This window comes from Gopherus flavomarginatus, chromosome 4, assembly GCF_025201925.1.
Source record: "Gopherus flavomarginatus isolate rGopFla2 chromosome 4, rGopFla2.mat.asm, whole genome shotgun sequence".
NCBI classification, from domain to species: domain Eukaryota; kingdom Metazoa; phylum Chordata; order Testudines; family Testudinidae; genus Gopherus; species Gopherus flavomarginatus.
This window is the reverse complement of record NC_066620.1, coordinates 17,006,637-17,020,060: the sequence shown is the minus strand read 5'-3', so window position 1 is coordinate 17,020,060 and position 13,424 is coordinate 17,006,637. Positions and strand designations below refer to the sequence as shown.

Below are 13,424 nucleotides of genomic sequence, written 5' to 3'. Positions count from 1 at the left end.
ACTTCAAATGTTTGAAACCTTAACTTTGAATTTCCAGGCATTTAACTGATAAGGATGTATTTCTTAATGCTCTTACTACCTGTTAACTTAGATCAAGCTTTCCTTCACTTCAAAAGAAAGAGTTGAGTGTCAAAGATCTGAATGATTACTTGCCTGCCTGAAGCTTTTGAAGCTATAAGCTAGAAGACTCTTTTTTGGAATTCCTCTGTAGGTTCTTCTGATTCAGATTCCAAAGTTGTCCTTCGGTGATGGTGAAAGACTTCTGGCTCTTGGACTTTACTTTCTTCTACAATACTTTGTTCTTGCCCCATTGGCAAGACTCTGATGCCTCAAGAGATTAGGACTTTTTCTTCATTAGGACCAGAGCCAGTGGGCACATTCATCAGCTTACAGCTCCCCCCCAGGAGGCAGGAACCCAGTTATTATCTTCCTATAGGTCATAGAATCGTGGGACTGGAAGGAATCTCAAGAGGTCATCTAGTCCAGTCCCCTGCACTCATGGCAGGACTAAGTATTATCTAGAACATATCTGACCGGTGTTAACCACCCTGACAGTTAAGAAGTTTTTCCTAATGTCCAACTTAAACCTCCCTTGTTGCAATTTAAGTCCATTGTTTCTTGTCCTATCCTCTGAGGGTAAGAAGAACAATTTTTCTCCCTCCTCTTTGTAACATCTGGCTCCTAAATGCCACTAGACCTCCACAGTCAGTTGTGAGGAAGTGGGAAATCTGCTATGCAGTCAGTGTGGGAGAGTCCCTCAGCTTAGTGCCCTAGAGTTGGATTTGTTCCAATTCCTCTGAGATAATTTAGCCACCCCTTCCCCCAGGGCCTTGTCTTACTAGAAAAAAAGGTGTATAGTTAGCATGTTAACTAAATATACCTTTTTTCCAAGTGTAGACATGACCTGACAGACTGAGGTTGGAGCCCCCTAAGACTGGCTGCATCTCCTTGTCTGCAGCTGCCTGTGCTGCAATCAGCAGTGGGGAAGGAGGCAGAGGTAAACTCTACCCTGAAGGAAGTTCATGCAGCATTTATGTGTTTAGAAAAGGCAGTTAGACAAATATAACTTGTAGAGGGGAGTTGCCAGCTTCTAAAGGATATGCTTGAAATAAATCTTCCAGAAGAAAGCATTTTAGATTTTAAAAGTATAATGGGTGACTAAAGGAAAGTAAGTATTTTAAACTACAGCTAGACACTTTAGAAATTACAAACCTAATCACAGAATTATTTTTAAAGGGGAGCAGCATGAAGGAGTTGAGGAAGAACCGGAATTGGTGGAAACCATGATTTTATTTTATTAAATTTGATCCTTCTTTTAAAAGGACATTGACCTAATATTAGACCAACATCACAACAGTAATCATTAGATAGGAAGCGCCCTGTCCCTTCTGTTGCTGAGAAACTTTTTATAAGCCATTCTTGATACACGGCATTTTATTGTACTGCAGAGGCAGCTAGCTAGGAGAGACCACACATTCAATTAACAATCCCCATTCACAGAACTGTCGGAACGGTAGTGATGGCATCTTTAACGCAGATGGCTGTCAGCAAGAAAGCTAGATTGCGACAGTGTTTGCTAAATGGAAAAAGGAGAAAACTGTAGGAAAAAATGTCCACGTTTTTAAGTAAATGTTTCGTTCGGAGTTCTCTTTTTAAGACTCTCTTCTATGTAACGAAGAAATAGATCCTGCTCTGAGGTTTGTGTGTTATTGCAAGCAACCCATCCTCTTCCCCTCTACCCCTCATCTGTCTCTCTTCTTCCCCTCCCCCCTTTTAATTTTAGCTTTGCTCTTTACCAGCTGTGTCCATCAGCAGAGGAGGAAAATAATTCAGCAGGGTCTTGAAATTCTAATCTGTGTCAAACGAGGGAGGGTGTGGGAAAGAGCCATTGCAATAGCAGATTCATCAAACTGTGAAGGGAAACAGACCTACAGGTACTGGGTTGAGCAGCTGAGGGTGTAGAGAAGAGTTGCTTCACATAATAGCTAGCAAAATATCCAAACTCCTTACCCTTTATTCTGCTTCCCCCAAATCCAAAGGGCGAGATAGAATCATAGACTTTAAAGTCAGAAGGGACCATTATGATCATCTAGTCCGACCTCCTGCACAACGCAGGTCACAGAATCTCATTCACCCACTTCTGCAACAAACCCCCAACCTATATCTGAGCCATTGAAGTCCTCGAATCATGGTTTAAAGACTTCAAGGTGCCAGTCTTTCACTCTGCAGACAGAAGTGCAATTTAAAACCTTCACTAGTAAAGAAATTATTTGATATGATGAATTTTGGATACACAGTTGCAGAGATTGCCACTAAACCCCACTGTAGACATTTAACAACTCAATTTTTGTCTTGATTTCTCCTTCTGGTATGGTTAGTGTGACGAACAAGGGAGTTCTATGACACCAACACATTAACACTTTATGAAGCAGTTGAGTGGAATCCTCAAAAATTGATAGTAAAATATCCTTTATATTACAACTACTCTATATATTTGCCCCATCTTTTGGCTTTTTAGAAAAAAGTGTTGGACTATTGGTAAAATATTCATGATAGTGATTTGCTTATTATAATATCATTGTTTGTTTGTTTCTCAAAGGAAATTCTTACTAGTTTTCCGAATTTAAAAAAAAAATGCCCAGGAGCTATAACTTTAAATAGGTTGTGATTTTCTTTCTAATAAAAAACGTGTAGCAAACCACAGGCTACCTTTAGCCCCGAAGTTCCATTATGGTTTTGGTTCTGGGTGGGGCTGACTAACAGCCTTGAAACACAGTGATAGAAAAGGTTGGCATCCTGCCACCCAGTTGGATAATCTGAGCAGATGTTTTCTTCCAAGGCTTCTAACACTATTTAAGACCAATCATTTCGGGTTAAAATAGCTAAATATTCCCATTAACTAATAATTAAGAATAGATTGTGCAAACAGAATAGTATGTAGGCCATGAACAAACCCAAAAATTAAGGGCAGTCTTAAAGTTTTTAAAAGCCAATAAAATGAGAAGAATTGAAGCCACTTGGCAGTTCCTCTGGTAGTTTTACTCTAATGGTGAAAGACTGACCTTTAACTAATCTTAATGGCATTCAATATACTATAAATGGAAGTTAATCAAATATTGTACATGCTCTGAATAAATCTCCTTTAAAAAAATGGCTGCAGCACAATAAAAGTAGATGGATATAGCAACAAGATCCTGAGTTTCCTGCTGCTCTGAACAAATAATGCTCACGTAGGATTTGTAAATTATTATTTAACTATGGAGAATGAGTTGCTTGAACTGGTCAAGGCCATAATGCAGTCACCTGAAATTATATTGCAAAGAAAATAAACAGTTTGCATGCAGAATTGTTTAGGTACTTGTATGACCCAACAGTATATTAGCTAAACACCTCCCAGGTATTTATCTGTGCTGTTGTGGGATAGAAAAGCATTGCTTATTCCACTTTTACGGATGGAGACCTTAGGCACAGAGACATTAAGTGAAGTTTGACAGAACTAGAAGTTGACCCCAGGTATCCTGAGTCCTAGCGCAGTGCCTTAATAGTGGAACCAATAATTATTATTGTCCTAAGTCTTTTTTAATAGTTAGTGTAGCTGGAAATAGTGGCAGTGTTGTGTCTGGTGATACATGAGGGAGGAGAGCCTGTCCCTGCTCTAAAGAGTGTTCAATGTAAATTCCAACTGAGTGTATTAGAAGAGCAATTTAGTATTCTTCCGGTCTCACAAACTAGAAGCTATTGTCTGGTAGTGTTGTTTTTGCTATGGCAAAGGGGGATAAAGATCTCATTTTCAGGGGGGAAATTAGATTTGTCTCCTGATGAAAAAGCCTGAATCCCCTGAAGTTACAGTTTTTAAAATGGAGAAGTCATGGCTTTCTCTATAGAACCTGCATTTATCTATCCACTTCCCTGGACAACTGTAGAAACCAGGAATCTGGGGCTTATTTTTGAAATGTATTTCTTTCATCGCATGTTGTTTTGTTATGTTAGGTTTCGTATCCGTTGTAATCTTAAAAGTCTTTAAACAACCAATTTTTAGCTGCTGTAACATTTAGTCAAGCCCCTTGTCATTCAAGCCAGTCTACCTGGCTGCTCTCTGTCGTCTGCCGTCAAGTGAAAATGCATGAATGTTCTCTTTCTTTAGCAGCTCCCACTTTATACCAGTGTTCTATTGAATTGTCTTTGTTACCAGCTAGCCTCAGTATTCAGTTCGTTTCTGTGGTCTTCACTCTACAGTTTGGTCTGACTTAATTCGTGTCTATGTCCCCATGGCAGTGTCCTTGGGGTGACTTTTTGGCCTTATGCAATTTCCAGATATGGGGCCTGAGGGGGAGGGTAATTAAAAAAAAAATTCAAACCCAGAGTTATATTAATATTTAAAACAGAAGAGCATGTGAAGCTTGTCAATGACGAGAGAATTATCTGACATCATGGAAACATGCAACCTTTAAACCTTAGAAATCTGAAATATTGGTGATTGGAATCAGTATTAAGTCAAGTAAAATCTAAATTAACAAATTTTAGAAAGTTCCTAGGAGTGCTATTTCAGGAAAGTGAAAGGCTCTGAATTCTGCCTAGAAAATTAGTACTAGTTTGTATAGAAAATGTTAGTCTGGGCTATAAATACATTCAAGAAGTTTAAAAAAAGAATAAAAAAAATAAGGGAAACAGGCCATTTGTTCTATTGAAGAGTATTTTGAAGATTGTGTTCATGTCTCTTTCTTAAAATAAAGGTTGAAATTCCATGAATGCTTCCCAATAACACTAAAGGATGTAATATAGAAGCAGTTAAGCCCAAAATAGAAGGAATGCAACCTTAGAAAAACTAGAGGGGAAGAAAGACAAATAGTTAATCTTTAGTAATCAATGCATAGAGATAATCTTCAGAAACTGTATGAAAAACAAAGCACAGGAGAAGAGAGTTCAAACATCATCATGGCGAGTGCTTTCTTGAAGCAAGTCAATTTTTGTTTGAAAAGAACGTAGCATATGTAAATTGGCCACTTCGTATCCAGAGTGGAACAAATAAATTATTTAAAAGTTATTGTGAATCAAATTTAGAAATTATTTTTAGTAGAAGCCAATGGCTGGATAACACATTTTACAGGGAAAATACTAATGTCTGGATCAATCAGACTCTGGACATGCTCATCTGACTTTCTCCTATAGAAGGTTACAGTATCTTGAGGGCTGGGAGCAAGATTTCTGAAGACATCCCTAGCTACTTAATCTCAGTTCTACTGATTCTTTGCATATCTCATCCAGAGCTATGGGCAGCAATATAGGCATACACGACTTTATTAAAAGCAGATGTCCAAGCAAAGCCGTTAATGACAACATCAGAATATATTGGAAAACGTCATGAAAGCCAATGGAAAAGTAGTTCCAGAGGCCCACGGCAAACAGAAGGTAAAACTCTGCCTTGTACAAGGCTGTGTACAGGGGAATAAAAGCCATACTAAACCATCAGACAGTCCTTATGAAGCTGTTTTGCATGCAAATCCAATAAGAGAACCAGAAGTCTAGGAGATAAATCAGATCAAAAGGGAACCATTCTGGAGAGACTTCTCTAGAACTCTCCATCACCACAAAACAGACTACATGATTCCTAATATACCCAGCTAGAAGCAGAGGCTCCAGTGTCTGACAGACTCCTATGTTTTGCCAAACTTGATAGATCTTCCATTTTCCTTGGGATACTCTCAGTTTTTGGGTGACTTCTGAAGATTTTCCGAGTGGGTGGTTGGATCTCCTAGGAAAAGAGGAGTTCTGAAATGAATTCTGCAGGGCAATAACACAGGCATCGGTCCATACCTTTATCTCTATCATAAGGTAAACCGTTAGGCCTCTATGAAGGCTTTCGTTCGGAGACAGATTCTGCATGATACAACCAGGTAGATCTCAGATCTCTGCCTTTCTGCTCTGGGTACTACTTTTGACATTACAAGTGACCAAACTGAACTTGGAGGTGCAGGACGAAAAATAATTTTACCTATTGCCATTTCTTTTCTCTTATTTCCTACTAGTCTGTGTGTGCATCCTGGGCTGAAATACAGAACAGTGCTAGTTGGGGTGTCTTTTAGGTACACTCCTGTCTTGGAATTTGCTTTTAGTGTATCTGTGACTGGGCAAAACGCCATCACAAGATAGAAAGGGGTTAAGAGCCAATTAGTATGGTTATGGAATGGCTGCTATATGAGGAGAGATTAATAAGACTAGGACTTTTCAGCTTGGAAAAGAGACGACTAAGGGAGGATACAATAGAGGTCTATAAAATCATGACTAGTATCGAGAAAGTAAATAAGGAAGTGTTAATTTACTCTTTCTCATAACACAAAAACTAGGGGTCACCAAATGAAATTAATAGGCAGCAGGTTTAAAGCAAACAAAAAGAGGTATTTCTTCACACAGTGCACAGTCAACCTGTGGAACTCCTTGTCAGAAGATGTTGTGAAGACCAAGACTATAACAGGGTTCAAAAAAGAACTAGATAAGTTCATGGAGGGAGCTCCATCAATGGCTGTTAGCCAGGATGGGCAGGGATGGTGTCCCTAGCCTCTGTGTGCTAAAAGCTGGGAATGAGCAACAGGGAATGGATCACTTGATAATTACCTGTTCTGTTCATTCCCTCTGGGGCACCTGGCAATGGCCACTGTCAGAAGACAGGATACTGGGCTAAAGGGACCTTTAGTCTGACCCAATATGGCCATTTTATGTTCTTACATTTCAGTTACGTGTGTCGCTCCTGTGCTGTAATTAGTTGCTTCTCCACTAGAGAGGTGGGCCTAAGAGGCATCAGGTGATGGACACTTAGGATTCATCATCTGAAGGGACTTGGTTGCCTTTTAAGAGGCCTGAGTCTGCAGGAGAACAGATCCCTCAGGGAGATTCTGTCTGAGGGGGCATTGCTCAAATACTAGCACTGGAAGAAGTCTGGAGTTACAAGAAGGGAGATTGAAGACTGAGCCTAGATGAAGAAGGGTTGATTTTTTTTGGAAAGACTTTGGGTAGTAGTTTGAACTTTTGTTACTGCTGAGTTGCATACAAGCAGACAGAGTACAGGAGATCCCACCCTGTCGCTAGGGGTCACATTGGTGGTGAGTGTGCACCATAACAGTACCAAAGGACTGCAAAGTGAGCCAGGTGGTTGATCTGTAATAAGCCTTATTATTACTTATTAATAAGTCCTCCTTTTGACTTCTATTTTAAATAAGCCATTGCATTAATTTCACTTTAGTGTTTAGAGAAAGTCTTTATTTTACCAAAGTTTCTCATGCTATTTCTTGTCTGTTCCCCAGTGGCCAGACTGACTTAGTTGTGTATGTAAAATCCATAGGATGCAAATAAGCATGAAGTATGGGTGTTTGGTTTCTGGTCAATGGTAATTTTGGACTACATGCCAAGCTTATTTTTAAACATATTTTTGAAGTTATTTAAAGTGGAAAATAAATCGTTAAAGGGAGAGGAAAACATGAAATAAACAGGATATTTATTTTTAACAAACGTTTTCCGAGTCATGTCACTAGGCTGGAAGCAAGACCACTGTTAGTGACTTACTAGAAGGATCATTAAAGCCTGGTTGCATTTGAGAAATGCAAGTTATACGTCAAACAGCAACCACTTTTAATGAAATATTAACTGTGTGTTGGTAAATTTAAAAAAAAAAAGATTTACCATGTGTATAAGGACGAATGGTGCTGCCTCTCTATTAACCTTAGCCGGATCTTGTCAAGTTTTAAAGAGATGCTATCAGTTTGGTCAGATGCCAAGAACTTTTGCAAAAAATAAATTTCAAGCTTCATCCCTCAGATTGAGGTCTAGCCTATTTTAAAAGGCATCCTTTGGGAACACTGCATGGGTTTACCATCCTTTTTATGGACAGTATGTTTTGGGGGCTGAACAGGTTGTGTCATTTACTAATACAAACTTTTGGGCCTGTTTGATTTGACAGTGTGTTGAAAACTTACTAGATCAAGCAATTAGTTTCCTCTTCTTCTGTATTTTCCTACCCTGGTGTGGTGGGTCAATTAATTTACAAGCATGCTCTGCATTAATATTCCCCAGTAAAAAAAGTGAGATGAGTACAGATCCACACAGGTCACTGTAATGTGCTACACCGTCTCCGCATAAGGTGATCAGATGTCTGTGGTAGCATTGGAACCAACTGTGATTATAATTGTGCCTGTTGACTGTTAATGTGCATGGTGAATCTTCAGTTTCAGCTCGGGACCTGATAGCCACTAGAACTATCCTTCGGCTTAATCAGTACAGCTGACCACATGCTAGACATAGAGGGTTTTTTTACTCAGATTGGTGGTAGGTGGGGTAGTAATTACACTTTTGTGCAGGACTGAAATCTGCCACCTTCTGTTTGGACTCTCCTCTTCCATGATGTGTGAAAGTCTTGTTTTGATTGCCAGCTGAGACTGGAGAAACTAATGCATTTATGGGTGTATCTCGAAGTGAATGCTCTTCTTCAGGTGACAAGACCACTCTCCTTTTTCTTTCAGTAACATTTTTAAATGGTGAGACAAGGCTAGCAGTGTCAGAAATTCTTGCATTTCCTTGATTCCACTCTTGTTTCAGGCCTGGGTATACTATGGAAATTGTGCTAGTTGCATTGGTTGATCTGCTTCTAGTAAGGGATCGGCACTGATTCTCCTAGCTCTGTGAGCTGCTTCCAGCACTACCCATGAGATCTTGATGGAACACCATGTTCTTTATGGGGTAGGTGGAGCTGCCTTAGAGTTCTTGTGTGATCCTAAAGATTAATGTTGGGCAAATTGTTCCTGTGACCAGAGGGCATGCTTACGTGGAATATTGCAAGGTTTGTTCTTTCTCTCAGGGAGCATGTTTATGCTGGCTGAAGATGAGTTTCCAAATGTAATTTAATGTGTTCAGGGTGGGAGGTAGCCCTACATGTTTTGGACGCTGGTACCTGACAGGTTCCCACTTTCCAGTGTGATACTTCAGCAGTTGTGATCATGGGGGACACTGGAGCTAGCATCCTTCTCCCTGTTCAAGAGGGGACTGCTGGCAGGATGCTTTTCTGCGAGGGGTATTCAGCCCTGGAACGTGCTTCTTTGTAGTCCAAGACTGGTCTCCTATTCGGGGTCTTTTCCTGATGGACTGGAGTAAAAGGCTTCAGGCTTGATTGTGATGTGGTGTGTTTCATTTGTGTGTTGTGCTCCTGGAATTAGACTGGGCAATTACTGCTGTTTGTATAGTGACTGTGGCAGTAAAGAACATCTGCTATAAACACTTATCTATCCTCAGATAAAACTTTAAATTGTTGCGCAAGTACCTGGAGTCTAGATCTGTACTTTCTAAATATTGCAATAAATTAAACTCTTGTAAGATTATATGTGATCTCACACAGTTATTTTGTTGTTGTCGTTACAGTGACAGCTATATTGTGCGAGTCAAAGCTGTGGTTATGACCCGAGATGACTCCAGTGGGGGATGGTTACCTCAAGAAGGAGGCGGTCTCAGTAAAGTTGGCGTCTGCAAGGTCATGTACCCAGAGGGCAATGGAAGAAGTGGATTTCTAATCCATGGGGAAAGGCAAAAAGACAAACTGGTAATAGAGCTTAATTCAACTTTTGTCTGTTTTCTTAGGAAAGCTACCCAAAGTCAACATATTCTTATAGGAGTTTCAAAACCAAACAAAAAAATACTTGAAAGCAGTGCTGGATTGTGCAAAATAAACCCATCCTAATTCAAATGAACAATAAATTATCATGACCTGTTTTTTAGGTTGTCATGTTATCTCCTTGAGATAGCAATTGCGTGTTAAACAGCAATATGTAAAGGCCACCTTTAATTCCTAAAACATGAAACTGACACATTTATTTTTCTAAGACCTAATAAGAATAGGTGAGAAGTGAACTGAAGTGTAAAGAATTCATGAAGCTGGTCACGTTGTACTGAGTAATGCAGTGCAAGCCTTTAAAACAGCAATGAATTATTTATGCTGCATGCTCTTAAAGGTTTGGACTAGTAGAGTAAGAATGTGAGGACAAGTTGTCTTTTTATGAATTGACAAGCTCAGTTCCTTCCAATAGCTATTTATTTAGAAGACTTCTTTTATTGCACAAAATAAAATGAATAAAACTTCTATTCAAATATAAATTGGAAGATTAAAAAAAAAAAACCTGTTGTTTTAGTTCCCTGTTGGTTAGTTTTTCTTGTTGGTTTTAGGATACGTAACTATAAAATGGAAAAGCTTAAAAATCCACCTCTTGCAAATTGGTTTGGTACATGCTTATAATAAATGTTTGAAAATAAGCTAGTTGAATAAAAGTGGATAGTTTGGTGTAGTTTTAAGATTCTTATTGTCAAGAGAGCTGGGATTTTTAAAGCTTTTGTTTCATTTACAACGGCTTTTGACATGATTTTATATTGAATCATATTCTCGCACCAGAGTAACAGATTCATAACTTGCTTATTTTGTGTTGGGGAGATTGTGGGGCAGGAGATTCTGGTCTGTACTAAAATAGAGACAGCCACGCCTTTCAAGTGTAAATGTAACCTTACTTTTGTGATGAAAATTTTTAGGTGGTATTGGAATGCTTTGTTAAAAAGGACTTGGTCTACACTAAAGCAAATCCTACATTTCACCACTGGAAGGTTGACAACAGGAAGTTTGGGCTCACTTTTCAAAGTCCTGCCGATGCACGAGCATTTGATAGAGGAGTGCGGAAAGCAATTGAAGACCTCAATGAAGGTACTGAGGCTCCTATCAGCATTCTGCTTGTTTCTTTGCAGAGGAGAGGTTCCAGAGACAGGACTCTCTCAAGCTAACTTGAATGCATTTCTTACTGCGGTCAGCCAATTAGCCTTTAAAATAAAGTTTAGTTCCTGTTCAGTAGAGAATTAGATTAGTAGCCTCTTGGGGAGGGAAGGATTTAACTCGGGCATTTCTTCAGAGTTTCCAATCCCTATGTAGCCTAATCCATCAAGACCTAAGATAAAAAGATGCATTACTTATAGCTGTGGATCTAACTATAGCTAGCAAAAGAACAAAGTATTTCGCATCTTGTCTTTTAGGTCCCTTTTCTGTACATGCAGCTAATGCTGCACTGGTAATTATTTCATTATATGTTGTTGTGCTTTGTTAAATTATAGTATGAATTCCTATGTGGACTTGAATAAATCATAAGGATTTTTTCTTTGACAAAATTAATTATGTTAAGTCTCCACTTAATTGGAGAACTAGTGCTTGAAGGCTTCATATTTTTTATCCGTTCAAAATTTGTATTTTATTTTAAAAGATTTGTCCATACTTGGATGTTGTTCTAAACTTTTCCTTTTCGCATTATATTGCCATCAAACGAGAATCAAAATGTGTCTTCAATTCAGAATTATCCTTTAGTTTGTTCTCATTTCAGTGAAAAATAATTAATCAATTATTTGATAAATGGCTTTTCATATATAGGTAGTTGTGCTACGAGAGCTATCTTTTTTTTGAATGACTGGAATAAATATATAAATATTAACAGAATATTAAGTTTAGGATGTTTGTGCTAAAAATCTAGTTTCTTACATTTTTAGATCTTTAATTTTTGAACATTTTTAGCTGTCCCAACGCAAATACATGGCACTCTTCGTCCATGCCTTTTAAGGTCTTACACATCTCCACCCCAGTCTACATCTCTGTCATTATGCCCAAGTGTTTTTCGTGTGTATCCTTTTTTCACTCTGTTCCTTTTCCATTCTTCTCTGCCATTCCTTATGCCTGCAATTCCTGCCCTCATCATTCAATTCCCTCCATTACGGCAGACGTTTCAGTGATGATCCACTGAGAGATGAGATCAAATCCTCACTGGTCATTCATGCATTATGTGCTTGACCCTGTGCCATGGAAATCAACGGGAGTAGAATTAGGCCCTATGCTTCTGAACTGTATTCCTTTTCTTGTTTGTCTCATATAAACTGTAAGCTCTTTGAGGCGTTAAATGTGGCATCTTCTATAATATAATTCACACTGAATCTCAATTATATTAATAATGTATATACTCTGTATTTAAGGGAAATTGTGATAAAATGGTATTTGAGAACATTTGTACATGGCAGCAACTCGTAATTGAAGATGTATTGAATTTGAGTAGAATTCAAGATTGAAGTATACATTTAAAGCTGTGTGGCTATTTTTTAGCTACTGTTCAAAATCAGTGCATCTGTTTATCACATTAACAGAACAAACTGATGCTGATGGGTGTACTCTTACTTAACTTCCAAATAGGGCTATCCAAATTGAAACCAATATCCAGTTCTCATGTATATACATTGAAGTTCTGGATTTGAGTCACTGTGACTCAATACTGTCTCTGCAATCTGGTCAAATTAACACAACCAAGCGTATACACTGAAGCTTCACTGCATTCAGATATTCTTAGAAGCAAAACTTAATCCTTAGCTTGTTTCTTGAAGTATCAGAACTACAGAAATTCTGTTTGGTGTTAGAGACATCGCACAGCTCTGGAGACATGGGGGCTGGGCTTCCAACCTGAATATATATGCACATTTCTCATGAGGTGAAAATTTTACCCTTAACTCTGCATGTCTTCATGAATACTCAACTCAGGTTAGCCTGCCACAGATAAGATTAACGTTTAAAATCTTTCTGAGTTAATGTAATTCATTGTCTGCCCCAGTACAAACAATTTAATTAAAAAAAAATTGCTAAAAGCTCAGCACTCATAAGCAATAACAAAAATGTGTGATGTGGGAGGGAGAGCATTTTGATACAATAAAGTTTGGTGATTACTCTGGTTTAATATTAAAAATCCACATACAGAGTTCCACAGCCTCCCTCCTCCCCCCTCCAAATGTAGAGAATACTGGAGTGTCCCTTTTTAAATGCATGAAATGTTTAAATGAGATGAAGGAAGGATTCTTGGATGAAATTTGCAAATTTTGTGTTAAACCCTAATAGTTACCACGAGGTTAATCAGAACCTCCTCAAATTAATTTATTCTTCTACCTGTTTTGTTCTTTCTTCTGCCAACTCTTACATGTTTTGTTTACAGCAGGGAGGTGAGAAGGAAAGAGATGGCTCTCTGACAAATACCTTTTAAAATAATTCTTCAGAGTAGGTCATTATTTTCTGAAGGCTAAAGACTGACTCCCTTTCTGGTTGAGCTTTTCTGTATGTTTTGTTTGTTTTAGTAAAAATAAGTTTTCTGACTTCAGAGGTCCTTAGCTTGATGTAATTCAAGGTAGCTCCACTGATTTACATTAGTGAAGGATCTGGCCCTGGATGTTCGTTCATTATACTTTCATCACGTTTTGAAAATGAAAACACTGTATAATTGTCAGTGCTTATCATTATTCTACCGTGATCTAATAGTACAGGCAGACATACAATATCAGTTCAAGGAACTCTTTCTGGTTGTCACCTTTCTAATCTACCTAACAAGAGA

At 38.4% G+C, this 13,424-nt stretch overlaps 1 protein-coding gene across 3 annotated transcripts in view; it reads left to right on the top strand.

Moving 5' to 3' along the window:
• Positions 1-13,424, top strand: part of SPRED2 (sprouty related EVH1 domain containing 2) — an 85,884-nt gene that overhangs the window by 45,793 nt on the left and 26,667 nt on the right. For all 3 annotated transcript variants that reach the window (XM_050952186.1, XM_050952185.1, XM_050952187.1), the window contains exons 2-3: positions 9,403-9,580; positions 10,558-10,726. In XM_050952186.1, the coding sequence (XP_050808143.1) occupies positions 9,403-9,580; positions 10,558-10,726 (347 nt within the window). The remainder of the gene's footprint in view (positions 1-9,402; positions 9,581-10,557; positions 10,727-13,424) is intronic.